Source organism: Pseudorca crassidens, chromosome 14, assembly GCF_039906515.1.
Source record: "Pseudorca crassidens isolate mPseCra1 chromosome 14, mPseCra1.hap1, whole genome shotgun sequence".
Lineage (NCBI taxonomy): Eukaryota > Metazoa > Chordata > Mammalia > Artiodactyla > Delphinidae > Pseudorca > Pseudorca crassidens.
This window is the reverse complement of record NC_090309.1, coordinates 58332192-58344903: the sequence shown is the minus strand read 5'-3', so window position 1 is coordinate 58344903 and position 12712 is coordinate 58332192. Positions and strand designations below refer to the sequence as shown.

At 58.7% G+C, this 12712-nt stretch overlaps 1 protein-coding gene across 3 annotated transcripts; it reads left to right on the top strand.

The window, feature by feature from the left end:
* The first annotated feature begins 1632 nt into the window (after window positions 1-1632).
* On the top strand, window positions 1633-11705 carry PKDCC (protein kinase domain containing, cytoplasmic). Of its 3 annotated transcripts, none has more exons than XM_067703161.1 (7): window positions 1633-2450; window positions 6738-6860; window positions 7456-7727; window positions 8393-8472; window positions 8710-8834; window positions 10433-10606; window positions 10805-11705. In XM_067703161.1, exons 1-7 carry the CDS (start codon window positions 1797-1799, stop codon window positions 10814-10816), a joined length of 1440 nt encoding a protein of 479 aa, XP_067559262.1. In that variant the 5' UTR covers window positions 1633-1796; the 3' UTR covers window positions 10817-11705. The 3 variants fall into 3 exon arrangements, with proteins under 3 accessions (XP_067559262.1, XP_067559263.1, XP_067559261.1); XM_067703162.1 differs by having other exon boundaries at window positions 1635-2450; window positions 7543-7727; window positions 8727-8834; XM_067703160.1 differs by having other exon boundaries at window positions 1637-2450; window positions 8727-8834.
* Window positions 11706-12712: the final 1007 nt, after the last annotated feature.

Genomic DNA, 12712 nt, shown 5'->3' with positions numbered 1-12712 from the left:
CTCAGAGCCTTCCCCCTACACCCAGCAGCCAAGGGCCAGGGCAGGGCAGAGCAGCTAAACAGGACCAGACCAAACTCCACCAAACCCAAGGTCCTCAGGAGAATCGTGGCTTCTCTCAGCCCTCTCATGTTTTCTAAGTTAGACTGGGCCCCAGCTCTCCAAGTCTTAGGGGACCCCAGGAGTCAGGATTGGTTGTCCCTTCATCAGTGGGATCACAGGCTGGAGATCAAGAATTCAGTGCTGTCCTCTGCCCTTCCAGGTCCAAAAGAACCGGCCAGAGATTCCTGTCCCCTCCCTCATCACAGAGACTGTGCTTTCTGTCGGAAGGCCAGAACCTCTTCAGCCTCCTGGAGGAAAGATTTTCTAAGCCCTCCACCTCCTCCCTGACTCCTCTCCAGCCAATCTCTGACACTGCGGGGCGGAAAGAGATTAACCTGTAGAGGACCAGGAGGCAGGAAGGTGCCCAGGAAGGTGGGAGGATCTAGGTGGACAGTTCCTGGGCGGTGGGGAAGTGGAGGGCTGGGAGGGGGAGGGGCAGCGGCTTATCTCTCCCAGGAGGGGGGAGCTCACTCCAAACAACTAATGCACTGGCGTGTGAAAGCTCCTCAATTAGCACTAATGATGCAATCAGGGAGGGAGGAGGAGGGGCCAGAAGTTCTGGTGGAGTCAGCACCTACTTACACACGCGGTATACACTCCCTTCCTCGGACACAGTAGCCCCTTCAGATACACTAATGCACACACTCCAGAGACAATCTGGACCACGCACGTCCGTGGGTACAAAGGCACTCTTTGTAAATTACTAGCACGAATATGGTTCGTGATCCGCTGCTAACCGCGTCTGACTGCGGGGATCCCGGGGCAGCGGTTCCACCTGGGGCTTCGGGGACAAAGAAAATCAGAAAACTTGGTAGAGGAGGTTGAAGAGGGCATCTCCGAAAACTTCAAGATTTTTCTTCGGATCCCAGAGTTCCCGTCCCACCCGCGCTCGCAGGTGCCAGCCCCTCCCTCAGCGCCGCCTCCCCATCCCCCGCCCCCGAATCCGGGACTGAGCCAGGAGCCGCCACCCGCAGTCCCACTCGCGGGAGGCGGGACCCACGCTCCTTCCCTGCGCCCAGCCCGCCCCAAGGCCCCGGGTGCCCGGGAGGGCGCTCTGGGACCACGCGGATCCTCAGCACCCCGGACCCAGCTGCTCGTCCCCTCCAGAACCCGTTACCCGCTGGCCTCGCCCCTTCATCTTCCCCCCCACCCTGCCCGGCCGGCTCCGTTAGCCGCCTCTCGGTCCCGTTATCCGGCCGCCCCGACCCCATTATCCGCCCTTGCGCTGGGCCCGAGCCCCCGCGCGTCCCGGGGCCGCTGCCGCCCCCTCCCTTTCTCGCCGGCCGGAGCTCGGGGGCCGCGGGCTGGGCAGGGCCGGAGCCGCCTCCGCGCCGCTTCCCAGGCCCGGACGGCCGCGGGAGGAGGTCCCGCTGTCAGTCAGCGGGGAAGGCCGGGCCGGGCAGCCGAAGGGGGCGGCGCCGAGGATGGGCTCTGGCCGGGAGCTGGGAGGCGGAGGCGGAGCGGGCGGGGGCGGGGGCGGCTCAGGGCCTTATAAGCGGCGGGGGCAGGGCGGGAGGGAGGCAAGTGTCAGGCCGATGTGCAGCCCGCGAGGGGCCGGGGTCGGGGCCGCCGGGGCCATGCGCGCGGGCTGGGCAGGGGACCCGCGGGGCGCAGAGCGTAGCCGCTTCGGAGCCTGAGCCTCCCGGGGCCGCGGCCGGGGAGCCGCGCGGGGCCGGCCGGCCGGGGGGAGGGGAGCGATGCGGCGCCGGCGGGCCGCGGTGGCCGCGGGTTTCTGCGCCTCCTTCCTGCTGGGCTCGGTCCTCAACGTGCTCTTCGCACCGGGCTCGGAGCCTCCGCGGCCAGGCCAGTCCCCCGGGCCCTCGCCAGACCCGGGCCCGGGCCGTCGCGGGGGCCGCGGGGAGCTGGCCCGGCAGATCCGAGCGCGCTACGAGGAGGTGCAGCGCTATTCCCGCGGGGGCCCCGGTCCCGGGGCCGGCCGGCCGGAGCGGCGGCGCCTGATGGACCTAGCTCCGGGCGGCCCGGGCCTGCAGCGTCCCCGCCCCCCGCGGGCCCGGCCCCTGCCCGACGGCGCTCCGGGCTGGCCCCCGGCTCCTGGCCCGGGCTCCCCCGGCCCGGGATCCTCCGGCCCGGGCCCGCGCCTGGGCTGCGCCGCGCTCCGCAACGTGTCCGGCGCACAGTACGTGGGCTCCGGCTACACCAAGGCCGTGTACCGGGTCCGCCTGCCCGGCGGCGTCGCGGTGGCGCTCAAGGCGGTGGACTTCAGCGGCCACGATCTGGGCAGCTGTGTGCGCGAGTTCGGGGCGCGGAGGGGCTGCTATCGGCTGGCGGCCCACAAACTGCTCAAGGAGATGGTGCTGCTGGAGCGGCTGCGGCACCCCAACGTGCTGCAGGTACGAGGGGGGCGGGTGCAGGGATAAGGGTGCTGGCTGGACGTGCCAGTGCTCGATCACTCGGGCTGGAAGAGAAGCCTTGGTTTTAACAGATAAAGAAGCGAAGCCCTGATGACTGCCCAGGTTAAGATAGGGGCAGAACCCGGACAGTGGCAGCTTCCCATTACACCACCCTGCTTGGGTGGGTGACCCGTTACGGAGAGACTCCCGGGTTTCTCAGCTTCCAAACCGTATCTCTTGAAGACAGGACAGAGGGTCCCCAGACTCGGGGTAGGGGTGGGGGTCCATTCGGGCTTAGGACCCTGCTTTTGGCTGGAGCTGGGGTGTTGAGCACCGGGGAAGGGACCCCAGCCAAAACAATGAACAGAGGTCATCCCTGAGTCAGGGTCCCAACTGCAGTGATAAGGTCCCTTTTCTTGTTGGAATCTGAACCCCACTTCTCTCAACTTCCAGTGACTTGTCTGGCTTTGAAGTTGGGGTGGAACTGCAATGGGGTTGGGAAGAGCTAGAAAAAGACCAGACTTGATTCCCAGAGAATATCCCGTACCCCACCCAGAAGCTGCTGAAAGGACTGGAGGGGATTGGACAGTAGGCCAGAAAATGCATGGCCCTTCCCAGAAGAGACCCTGGCCTCAAAGTAGGCTTTGGAAGTATTGAGGAAGCCTCGGGGTCCTAGCTCAATGCTCGGGGGACAGGCTGAGGACCTGAGGGTCTGCATGTCACATTATCTGAGCAAATGTGGCCAAGAGGCTGGAAGATTGAGAAGACCAGATGCCCAGGTTCCTACTAAATGGGACTCTGTCTCTCCCGTTCACTGGGGGACAGGGGAAAGATGAGACCCAACCTTGTTCCCTCCAGGCTAGACTAAGAGAGTGGGCCTCTCATAGTCCCAGCACTGCCCTAACACACCCACTTCCCCCTCTCCCCCAGCTCCCCTCGGTCCTTGAGTCAGCCCTAGGATTAGACGAACCGTTCCCTTAGCACATGTCTGAGCGGACTGAGAGGGGAATCCCTGGCTGCTTTTGGCCCGGTGAGCATAGGGTTTGTTCAGACTCCCCAGCTGAGGAATGTTGCCCACACCTTCCACCTCCTAGCCCACTCAAATTAACCTTTCTGCACCCGGCAGAACTGGTCAGAAACCCAGGAATCCTTCCCTCCTTTCCTCAGGAGTGAGTTGGACACCAGATCTGGGTGGGCCTGGCAGAATAGGAGAGAGAAGCCAGAGAGCTGTTTATACTACTGCTGGCTCCCAGTCTCCCTGGGCTACTCCAGCCCTGGTCAGACACACGTTGACTGGGTCCTGGGCCCTGAACTGGTTGCAGAAGGTCAGGCAGAGCCAACAGTTATGGGTGGTTACGCTCCAGTGTCAGCCAACTGTTGCACGGCTGACACTGGAGCTACAGGGAGTGAGCAGTGGGTCACGTGGCCCTTCTAACTGGGAGGATCTTGTTCTCTTTGCTTCCCAGGAGCTCCTGGGAACCTTTTGGAAACCTGGGGTGTAGGCCAGATTCTGAGGCAGTGGAGAAGGTCTTGAGTGTGTTAGCAGGATATTAAGTGTTAGTTAATAGACTCAAGACCCCACCCCCCTCCCTTACGAGGGATTTGAGGTTTGATGCGCTTTCCTGTCTCTTAAGGAACTTCTCCCGCCCTCTCTTACCCCACCCAAACTTCAAGACGAGCATCCAGCTAACCGCCCTCACGCATATGTCAGGCCCCCAGCCCAATGCTGAAGGTGCCAAAGGGGAAAAAATTACAACTGAATAGTTTTCACTCATTCTCTCTCTAGACCGAGACTGGGTTGGCTGTGTTACTCTTACAGGGTCGGAGACTGGGGTTAGTTGCCCTAGGACAGAAGTGTTACAAGATGGAGAGGGTGCCAGGTCCTTTCTGTCAGGGGAGAGGTGAAAAGCTACCATTACGGGGAGGTAGAGCTACCTTGGTGTGAATTTCGGGACTGCCTTGGTATTGGGTCTCCTACATTCGTCCCCCAACCCCCAGGCCAGTATCCCTCTGGCTTCTTCAGCAATGCCACCTCTGCTCCAGGTAAGCCTGCCTGGGGGACTTCCTGCTCAGGAGGCTCCAGTTCTGGTGTGCAGGGAACTAGAAATAATGTTGTTTTAATACGTCTTAATCGTTTAAAATTTCAAAACTGTTCGACTGTTTGCTGAACCGGGGAGGAGCCAGAGAGTGTTTCCCGCTCCCCGAGGCCCCCTCCGCCTCTCTGGCAGCCCTGAAGTTGGTGCTGGTTCTAATAGAAAAGGGCCAGGATAGCATGTCCCACTGGCCCTTCTCAGAGCTTGCTCAGTCCGGGGACTGCCTGGGTGAGATCTCTCCATCCATCTCTGTGACCCCTCCCCAACCCATCTCTCTCTCTCTCTCTCTCTCTCTCTCTCTCTCTCTCTCTCTCTCTCTCTCTCTCTCTCTCTCTCTCTCCCTCTCTCTCTCTCTCTCTCTCTCTCTCTCTCTCACACACACGCGCGCGCGCGCGCGCGCGCGCGCGCGCACACACACACCACTCCCTCACGTGATAGATGCCTCTATAGCCCAGGGTCAAAGGGCACAAGGGTCTTCCCTCCCCTGCATCACTGTCGTTCCCAGGGCCTCAGGCCTCAGATGGGGCCCCAGGCCTACTTGGGCCCTGATTCTGGCCCTGCTAGAGTATATTTCTTCTCCCAAAGGAACAAAAGATTCGACTGAAATGCTCAGCCTCACGCTTCCTGGAGGGGGGGGGGGAGTTAATGGTGTCTTTTTATTTTTTCCTGAGGGGTGTTGATTAATACCTCGTTAACAGCGCATTTAACGACCTCCGGGTGTTTAATAACCTTCAGAAGTTTCCCACAAAGGCTCAGACTCTGGGCAAGAAAATGAGAACCAGGCTCCAGGGCTGCTCCTTTTACCTCACCCCTACCTCTGCCCCACTGGGGTCTGGGGTCTCCCTGGGCTGATGTGGGGTGGGGAGGGTAGAGATAGAGGGAAGAAGGGGGCCCCGGGGATTTCCCCCTGACCCCCCCCAAGCTGCAGCCCTACTGATCTGAAAGCGACACCGAGACATGCCTTCCCTCGTGCCAGCAGGACTGAGGTAGCTGGCTCCAGGGACGGGGAGCTGCAAGGGCACTCCTGGGATGGAAGGGAGCATATAAGGACCTGGAGTGGAGCTGGGTAGGGTGTGAAGGGTGACGGTGTGCAGGGACATCTAGCCCAGGGGCTTGACTCCCCCGCCGCCTCACCCCACCGGCACCCCCCATCGTGCAGCCCTCCCCTCTTCCCACTCTGGCCCAGACAACTCAGCCTTTGTGTTCCTCCTCCCTACAGGGTGCTGGTTGTTTTGAGCACCGGCTGATCCTTAGCTGATGTGCAGCATGGTGGGAGAGACTGGGAGAAGCAGAGATCTCTGTGGATGCTGGTTGAGGTGTCAGTGACAGAGTCAGGCTGTGCTTCCCAGAAGCCCCTGGCCAGCTGAGCTGTACGGAGCCCCTCCCCCAGATCACATGGAGCGGGCCGGCCCTTGTGACCCTGCCCTCAAAGAACTGACCTTCCCCAGGAACCACCCTTACTACTCCCCCAGTTGATATGGGTGACCCCACCCCACCCTGCCCTGCCCACCAGCTATGCAGAGAACACCCAATGATATGCCCCTTGGATACTTCTTGTTCTGATCGACACTTGTTACCAATCCCAAGGGAGATTGCTTTTCCTCCAGAAAGACCAGGGCAGAGGAAAAATGAGGGTGCCAGAAAGTGAAAATGATGAAGCAAAGACGAGGATTAGAGCAGGGGAGGAGGTATAACATCCATTTGTTGGCTGGGCGATTAGCAAATGGTACTCATGGAAAGAACAAGGCTGTGGAATCAGAGTAACATAAATTTGAATCCTAGCTCCTGCAATTCTTAGCTGTGTGGCCTTGGGGAGGTAACTTAACCTCTCTGAGTTGGTTTCCTTACATGTGAATTGGAGACACTAATAGTACCTACTATGCCCTTTTAAGGTTATTCTAAGAATTGAGTTTTGCTTGTAAAACATTTAGCACAGTGCCTGGCACATGGTTAACACAAGGTGGCCAGACCTGCCCATTTACCTGAGTGGCCAGAGGTAAGGGGCTGATGGAATCAGTAGGAACTCTGGCTGCTGGGACAGAGGGCAGGCTTCCCAGGCAACGTTGCTATTCTCTTCTGGCCCGAGCTGAAGCAGAGACCTAGGGATGGGAGGGTGGGGGGCATGTGAAAACCCAGCCCTTCCTTGTCCCCACTCCCATCCTGTGACCTCATGACCCTCCTGGGCCTCTTCCAGCTCTATGGCTACTGCTACCAGGACAGCGAGGACATCCCGGACACCCTGACCACCATCACGGAGCTGGGCGCCCCTGTGGAAATGATCCAGCTGCTGCAGACTTCCTGGGAGGATCGCTTCCGAGTGAGCAGGGAAGAGGGCCAGGGCCCCGGGCTCCTTGCTGCGATGGTTCTCCCTTAGAAGGCCAGCTCTCCAGAGCAGCTTCAACTCCTCCTCCGTTGAGGGAGAGGGAGGGAAGGATGGAGCAAAGCTGACTCGGTCGTCGGCCAAAGGGTTAAAAAAAGAAACGAGGCAAAGAGGATCCTGAGGTTTTTGTGCTCCTGCCGCCCTGACACACACACTCACACATACTCTCAGCCTGGCTGCAGGAGGGCCAGTGTCCTAGGACTAGAAAAGAGCTTAAGGTCATCTTGACCCTCCCTCTATTTGCATACACTGCACAGAAACCACACCGAAGATGCAGCTTCAGGGAGGATATGCACTATGCCCAGACTGCCCATTTCCCACTTATTCCATGTTACCCTCAGGGTCAGGCCCACCGGGGGTAATAGAAAATCGCTGGCTTGCTCAGTAAGGCCCCAGGCCTCAGTCCTTAGTGAGCTCCAGAGCCTTGAAGAAAAAGGCAAACCCCCAAGCTCAGTCCAGAGCACCAAAGCGGGGAGCCCCCAGGCACCCTCCCAGGAGAGAAGCCGTGAGCAGCCTGGTGTTTGCCCCTCAGATCTGCCTGAGCCTGGGCCGCCTCCTCCACCACCTGGCCCACTCCCCGCTGGGCTCGGTCACTCTGCTGGACTTCCGCCCCCGACAGTTCGTGCTGGTGGATGGGGAACTGAAGGTGACGGATCTGGATGACGCCCGCGTGGAGGAGACACCGTGCACAGGCAGCGCTGACTGCACACTCGAGTTCCCAGCCAGGAATTTCACCCTGCCCTGCTCAGCCCAGGGCTGGTGCGAGGCCATGAATGAGAAACGCAACCTCTACAATGCCTACAGGTGACCTCCATCTCCACTCAGGAAGGCCGGGCCGCGAGGGAGCGGGAGCCCGGGGTGGGGGTGGGGGCTCGCAGGGAGGGAGCCAGCATGGGGTCCAGGAGGCCAGCCAGACGCAGCCATGACCAGCGGAGTAGCAGGGGCGGGGGAAGGCCTCCACCCCTTCAAGAAGGGAACATTCAGGCTCCTGACCATGAGGCTAAAAATAGTCAGCCCCAAGGAGAATCTGGGTTGGGGGTGGCAGCTGGAGGCTTCTTAAAATAGTGTCAGACTCAGAGCTTAGGGCTGGTGGGACAGGCCCTGCCCCTTCCTCCCCTGGCCCTTCACCTCTGGAAGCTCCTCACAGAGCCAAGCCATGGGGCTGCTCTGACACGGGTCAGCCGGGCGATAATGCGGGGCTGAGGGGTGGGAAGGTCCCTGGGACGGGTGGGGAAAACAGACCTCAGATTTCAGTTTGGTATGAAGTTACCTGTGGCCTTAGCATGTGCCCAGACCCCGACCCTGAGTCTGAATAGACTCCTTGGCACACTCTGGGGGTATAGGCCCAGTTGGTTAGCCTGACAGAGCAGGCTCCCTGGCCAGGTTGGGGTTCTGTCCCAAGTTGGGGTAGAAGAAGGATATGTCCCCAAAGGCTGAAGGACTAAGCCCCTGATTTCTCTCTGCCCCAGGTTTTTCTTCACATACCTCCTGCCCCATAGTGCCCCACCCTCACTACGGCCTCTCTTGGACAGCATTGTCAATGCCACAGGTATGCTCTCCAGTGCCCACCTGCCTCCCGTCACCATCTCCCACCCCCAGCAAGCATGGGCATAAGAATGACCCAGGGCAGCACATGGTCCAGAAACATCATTTCCCAAAGTGGCATTCTGTGGCAAACTCAGTGACCAGTCCTCCGGTCATCGGGGCCCAGGCTCCAGAGGGAGGGGGGAAAGGCAGCTGGCTGCCTACCTCAGGGAGAAGTAGGAGCCCAGGTACCCTCTTACAGCACCGTGCACTCTGCAGGAGAGCTCACCTGGGGGGTGGACGAGACCCTGGCCCAGCTGGAGAAGGTGCTGCACCTGTACCGGAGCGGGCAGTATCTGCAGAACTCCACGGAGGCCGGCAGAGCCGGTGAGTGGCCCCGGCGAGGATCCAGGGGCTGGGGAGGTGGGGAACAGGTGCGAGGGTGGGTGATTCCCCTAATCGGGGAAGTGGCTCATCCTCCCTCTGAGAGCGCTGTTTACCTTGCACTTCGACTGAGCTAGAACAACTATAATTGTGCCTTGAACTGGGGGGTGGGCGCTGACACCCCTTCTCTGGGTGGCTGCAAACCCCACTGGGTACTGACTGCGTGACTATGAGCCTCACTTTCCTCATCAGTGAATTGGGTTCAGTATTACCTGCCTCAGAATTCTTATGGGGATTAAATGGCAGGTGAAATGTGTGACAGCAGTTAACTCGTTTCCTGTCACACAGCTTGAACACAATATATGTTTGCTACTCTTTCCTTCCTCGCCCTTCTGGGGCTGGGAGGGTGGCTGGAGGTGGAGAAGGGGCTCCACACTGAAACCAGTTAAGAAGCTCCAGGGCAGAGAGAGAGTTCTAGCCACGGCTTGTGGGCTGTGGTCTCTCCTGCTGAGGCCCTGGGGTTTAGCATGGTTGGCAGGGGGGCGAGGGATGGGCAGCCTCTGTATTCAAGGAGCTCTGGCCAGTCTTAATGGTGGGGGAGCCCTCGTTAGCCCTGTAAATAAAGTTTAACGAGGTGAACAATGGCTGGCTCTGTCCCTGCGGACGCTGTTTATGGGGCTATAAATCACAGCCAGCCCTGGACTTTGGTCTAGTCCCTGGTAGAAGACGGAGGCAGGAGGGTGGGGTGGCCGGAGGCCCAGGGCTTCTGCATTATCAGTCCAGAGCCGGGGCTCCCCAGGCAGCGGGAAAGACTCGCGGGAACAGGAGGCCTGCGGCTAAGCAGCTTCTGGATTGAGGAGATTTCAGAGCCTTCTGTGGGGCTCTTTCTGTGAAATGGGGAGATTTCACATTCTTCCTCCAGCCTCTGCCCCAAATACTCAAGGTGTGGATTCCCAAATGGTCATTTTTTGTGTTTTACATTCATTTGCACGCCTCTGAACTTCAAAAACTCCATGACTGACCCCCTGTCCGAGGAACTGGCCTAGCCTCTCTCCCCAAGGCCAGGAGGAAATGGGACCAAAGGGCAGCTCTAAACTCTTTGCCACTCAAAATGTGGTCTGCCAACCAGCAGCACCAGAAGCTGGTTGGAAATGCCAGTTCCCAAGCCCCACCCCAGACCGTCTGAATCAGAATCTGCATTTTAACAAGATTCCCTGGAGGTTCACATGCACATTGAAGTTTGAGAAGCCCGGCTTTAAATGTCTAAAATGTTCTGAGCTCAGCAATCTCCCTGGTCAGCCGATGGCTCTGTGTGTGCACTTATCCCATGCCTGTGCCCGCCGTCATGTGTAGCCTGAACGAGTGTGTGCCCTTATATATGGAGACGTGTGTCTCCCAAAAAGTCAACCTGAGCTTTGCCTTTCCTGTGTGGTCATCCCAGTTTCACAGTGGTAGATGCTTTCATCTCCATGCTAGGAGGACTGGGCTGGATTTCAGCCCTCACCTAGGAAATGTGGCTCATAGCCCTTTAAAGAAAGCGACCCCAGCCCTTACCCCTGGGCACAGAGAGTTCTCATCTGAGCTCCATCCCCAACCCACAGAGTACCAGCACCTCCCAGGCAGTACCATCCCCCAGGAAGACTACCGCTGCTGGCCATCCTACCACCACGGAAGCTGCCTGCTTTCAGTGTTCAACCTGGCCGAGGCTGTGGACATCTGTGAGAGCCATGCCCAGTGCCAGGCCTTTGTGGTCACCAACCAGACCACTTGGACAGGTGAGCCAGTGGGAAAGGACATCCTGAGGGAGGTGACTGGACTCCCCGGAAGAGATTGAGAGGTAGCGGTCCCCCATCAGAAGCCAGCGATGGTGAGAAGACAAGTGTCCTCAGGGCAGTTGCGTTATGAGGAGAGTGGCCCTGCGTCCACTGAGGAGAGAATCATCCAGTCCTGTTACCTCTTACCTCTGCCCCCAGGTCGGCAACTAGTCTTTTTCAAGACAGGATGGAGCCACGTGGTCCCTGATCCCAGCAAGACCACATATGTGAGGGCCTCTGGCTGACCTGTCTGTGGGCTCAGCTGACCATCCCTGCCAGCTGGGCTTGCCTGTGACTTGCACTGGCAGCACTGCATGTCACCTGGGCACCCCTGCAGACAAGGCTGACATCCCCGACAGACCGAGGTGACCAGGACAACGTGCAATAATGCCACATGTTAAAATGTGAGTTTACCAGTCTAGGTCTGGGACTGCTGGCTCCAGGGCAGGAATCACGGAGGGCTGACTGCCCCTCTCACCCTCTGGGCTGCCAGCGAGGCTCAGGACGGTCTCGCCACTGGGGGCTCTGCCCCTCACTGGGACAGTTCTGTGGGCAGCCCCATCACTGTGTTCGTAGCGCGAGAATGTAGCCAGAGACCCTGCTGCCGTTGCTGCTGCCTGTGCTATGGCCCGGCTGGGGCCGCGTGGGGACAGTCAGTCACAGAGTGTTCTCTTAGCCAAGCTCCAGACTGGAGACTTGAAAGGATGCTCTGGGAGATGGGTGATTCTGTACCTGGGGAGGCCGCCTCTGGGCCCGACAGGGGCGCTGACCGGCCAGCCCAGGAGCAGGGGCACAGGAGCACGCGAGGTATGAGCCAGGTCATGGGGTTGAGGGGCAGGTAGCAGTTTGAGCCAGGACCTGGGGCGGGGGTGGGGCCGGGGCCTTTCTGCCTCATTTGCTTTCAGTGAAAGCCGCAAAGCAGCCAAAAGCAGCCTCTCCCCGCTCCTGGAGTTTGTATATCCAGAAGCTTTTGTACTTCTTGTTCATTAAAATGTTTATTTTTGTAAGAAAAAAAAAATCAATTAATAAAAGGACATTTCATGGCAAGGGCTCTTCTCAAGCCGCATTTTCCTGGGCTGCCTTTCTCGTCTTCAGTTTTGTCTTTGGTGTCTGTTTGGGGGCGGGGGCGGCGTGTGATGAAGGAGTGAAGTCTCCATGCAAACACTGAAGCTGGCACAGTGTGTGTTCAGGCCCTGCTCCCATGGTTCCCGTCTCCGTCCTTGGCCCTCTACATCCATGTCCTAATAAAAGACAGGAGGGACTAACAAGGTTAAAATTTTAACACACACTCGCTTCTTCTATACAAAGCCTTTACCCAGAGGACTCATGTCCTAACGGTGGGATGTCAGCAACGCCAGGGTGCTCTGGGCAGCCTCCACTCAGGTCAGCTTTGCCTCTGTGCAGGGTTGGGCCTGGCCATCATCACCACTGCCCACCACGTGGTAATGCACACTTGCCTTTCTCAGAGCCTTTCTTTTTTTTTTTTTTGCGGTACGCGGCCCTCTCACTGCTGCGGCCTCTCCCGTTGCGGAGCACAGGCTCTGGACGCGCGGGCTCAGCAGCCATGGCTCCCAGGCCCAGCCGCTCCGCGGCATGTGGGATCTTCCCGGACCGGGGCACGAACCCGTGTCCCCTACATCAGCAGGCGGACTCTCAACCACTGCGCCACTAGGGAAGCCCTCAGAGTCTTTCTTTGAGCAAGAAATAAATATATGGAAAGTGCGGAGACAGAAAAGTCAATGGAAAGCCCGGTCCCCTCTTCCTGGGTTTTGGGAGGGAGGGTCTAACAGGGAAAGGCCCGAGTATATGGAAGCCCAAAGTGAAAGAGTTCAAGATCACAGTGAGGCCAGAGAGAGCCCCAGCGTGGATGCAAGTCTTCAAACTTGAAATCCCACATCTTCTCCCCTGTACACCATTCTACTTCTAGAATATTCTCAACGTGCACAAGCCTTTGAGGGCTTTAAAAAGAATAACCAAAGTTCAACTCAGAATCCAGTGTTTTCTCAGCAGATGCAGTCGGTGAAATTTCTCATGCACAGGACGTCCCCGTAGTTCTGAGCGGTTGAA

Excerpts from the sequence above, each read along its gene's own strand:
- PKDCC (XM_067703160.1), top strand. The coding sequence starts at position 1,797 with ATGCGGCGCCGGCGGGCCGCGGTGGCCGCGGGTTTCTGCGCCTCCTTC. Across the intron at positions 2,451-6,737 it reads GGCACCCCAACGTGCTGCAG|CTCTATGGCTACTGCTACCA; the intron begins GTACGAGGGGGG and ends GGCCTCTTCCAG. Across the intron at positions 6,861-7,455 it reads CCTGGGAGGATCGCTTCCGA|ATCTGCCTGAGCCTGGGCCG; the intron begins GTGAGCAGGGAA and ends TTTGCCCCTCAG.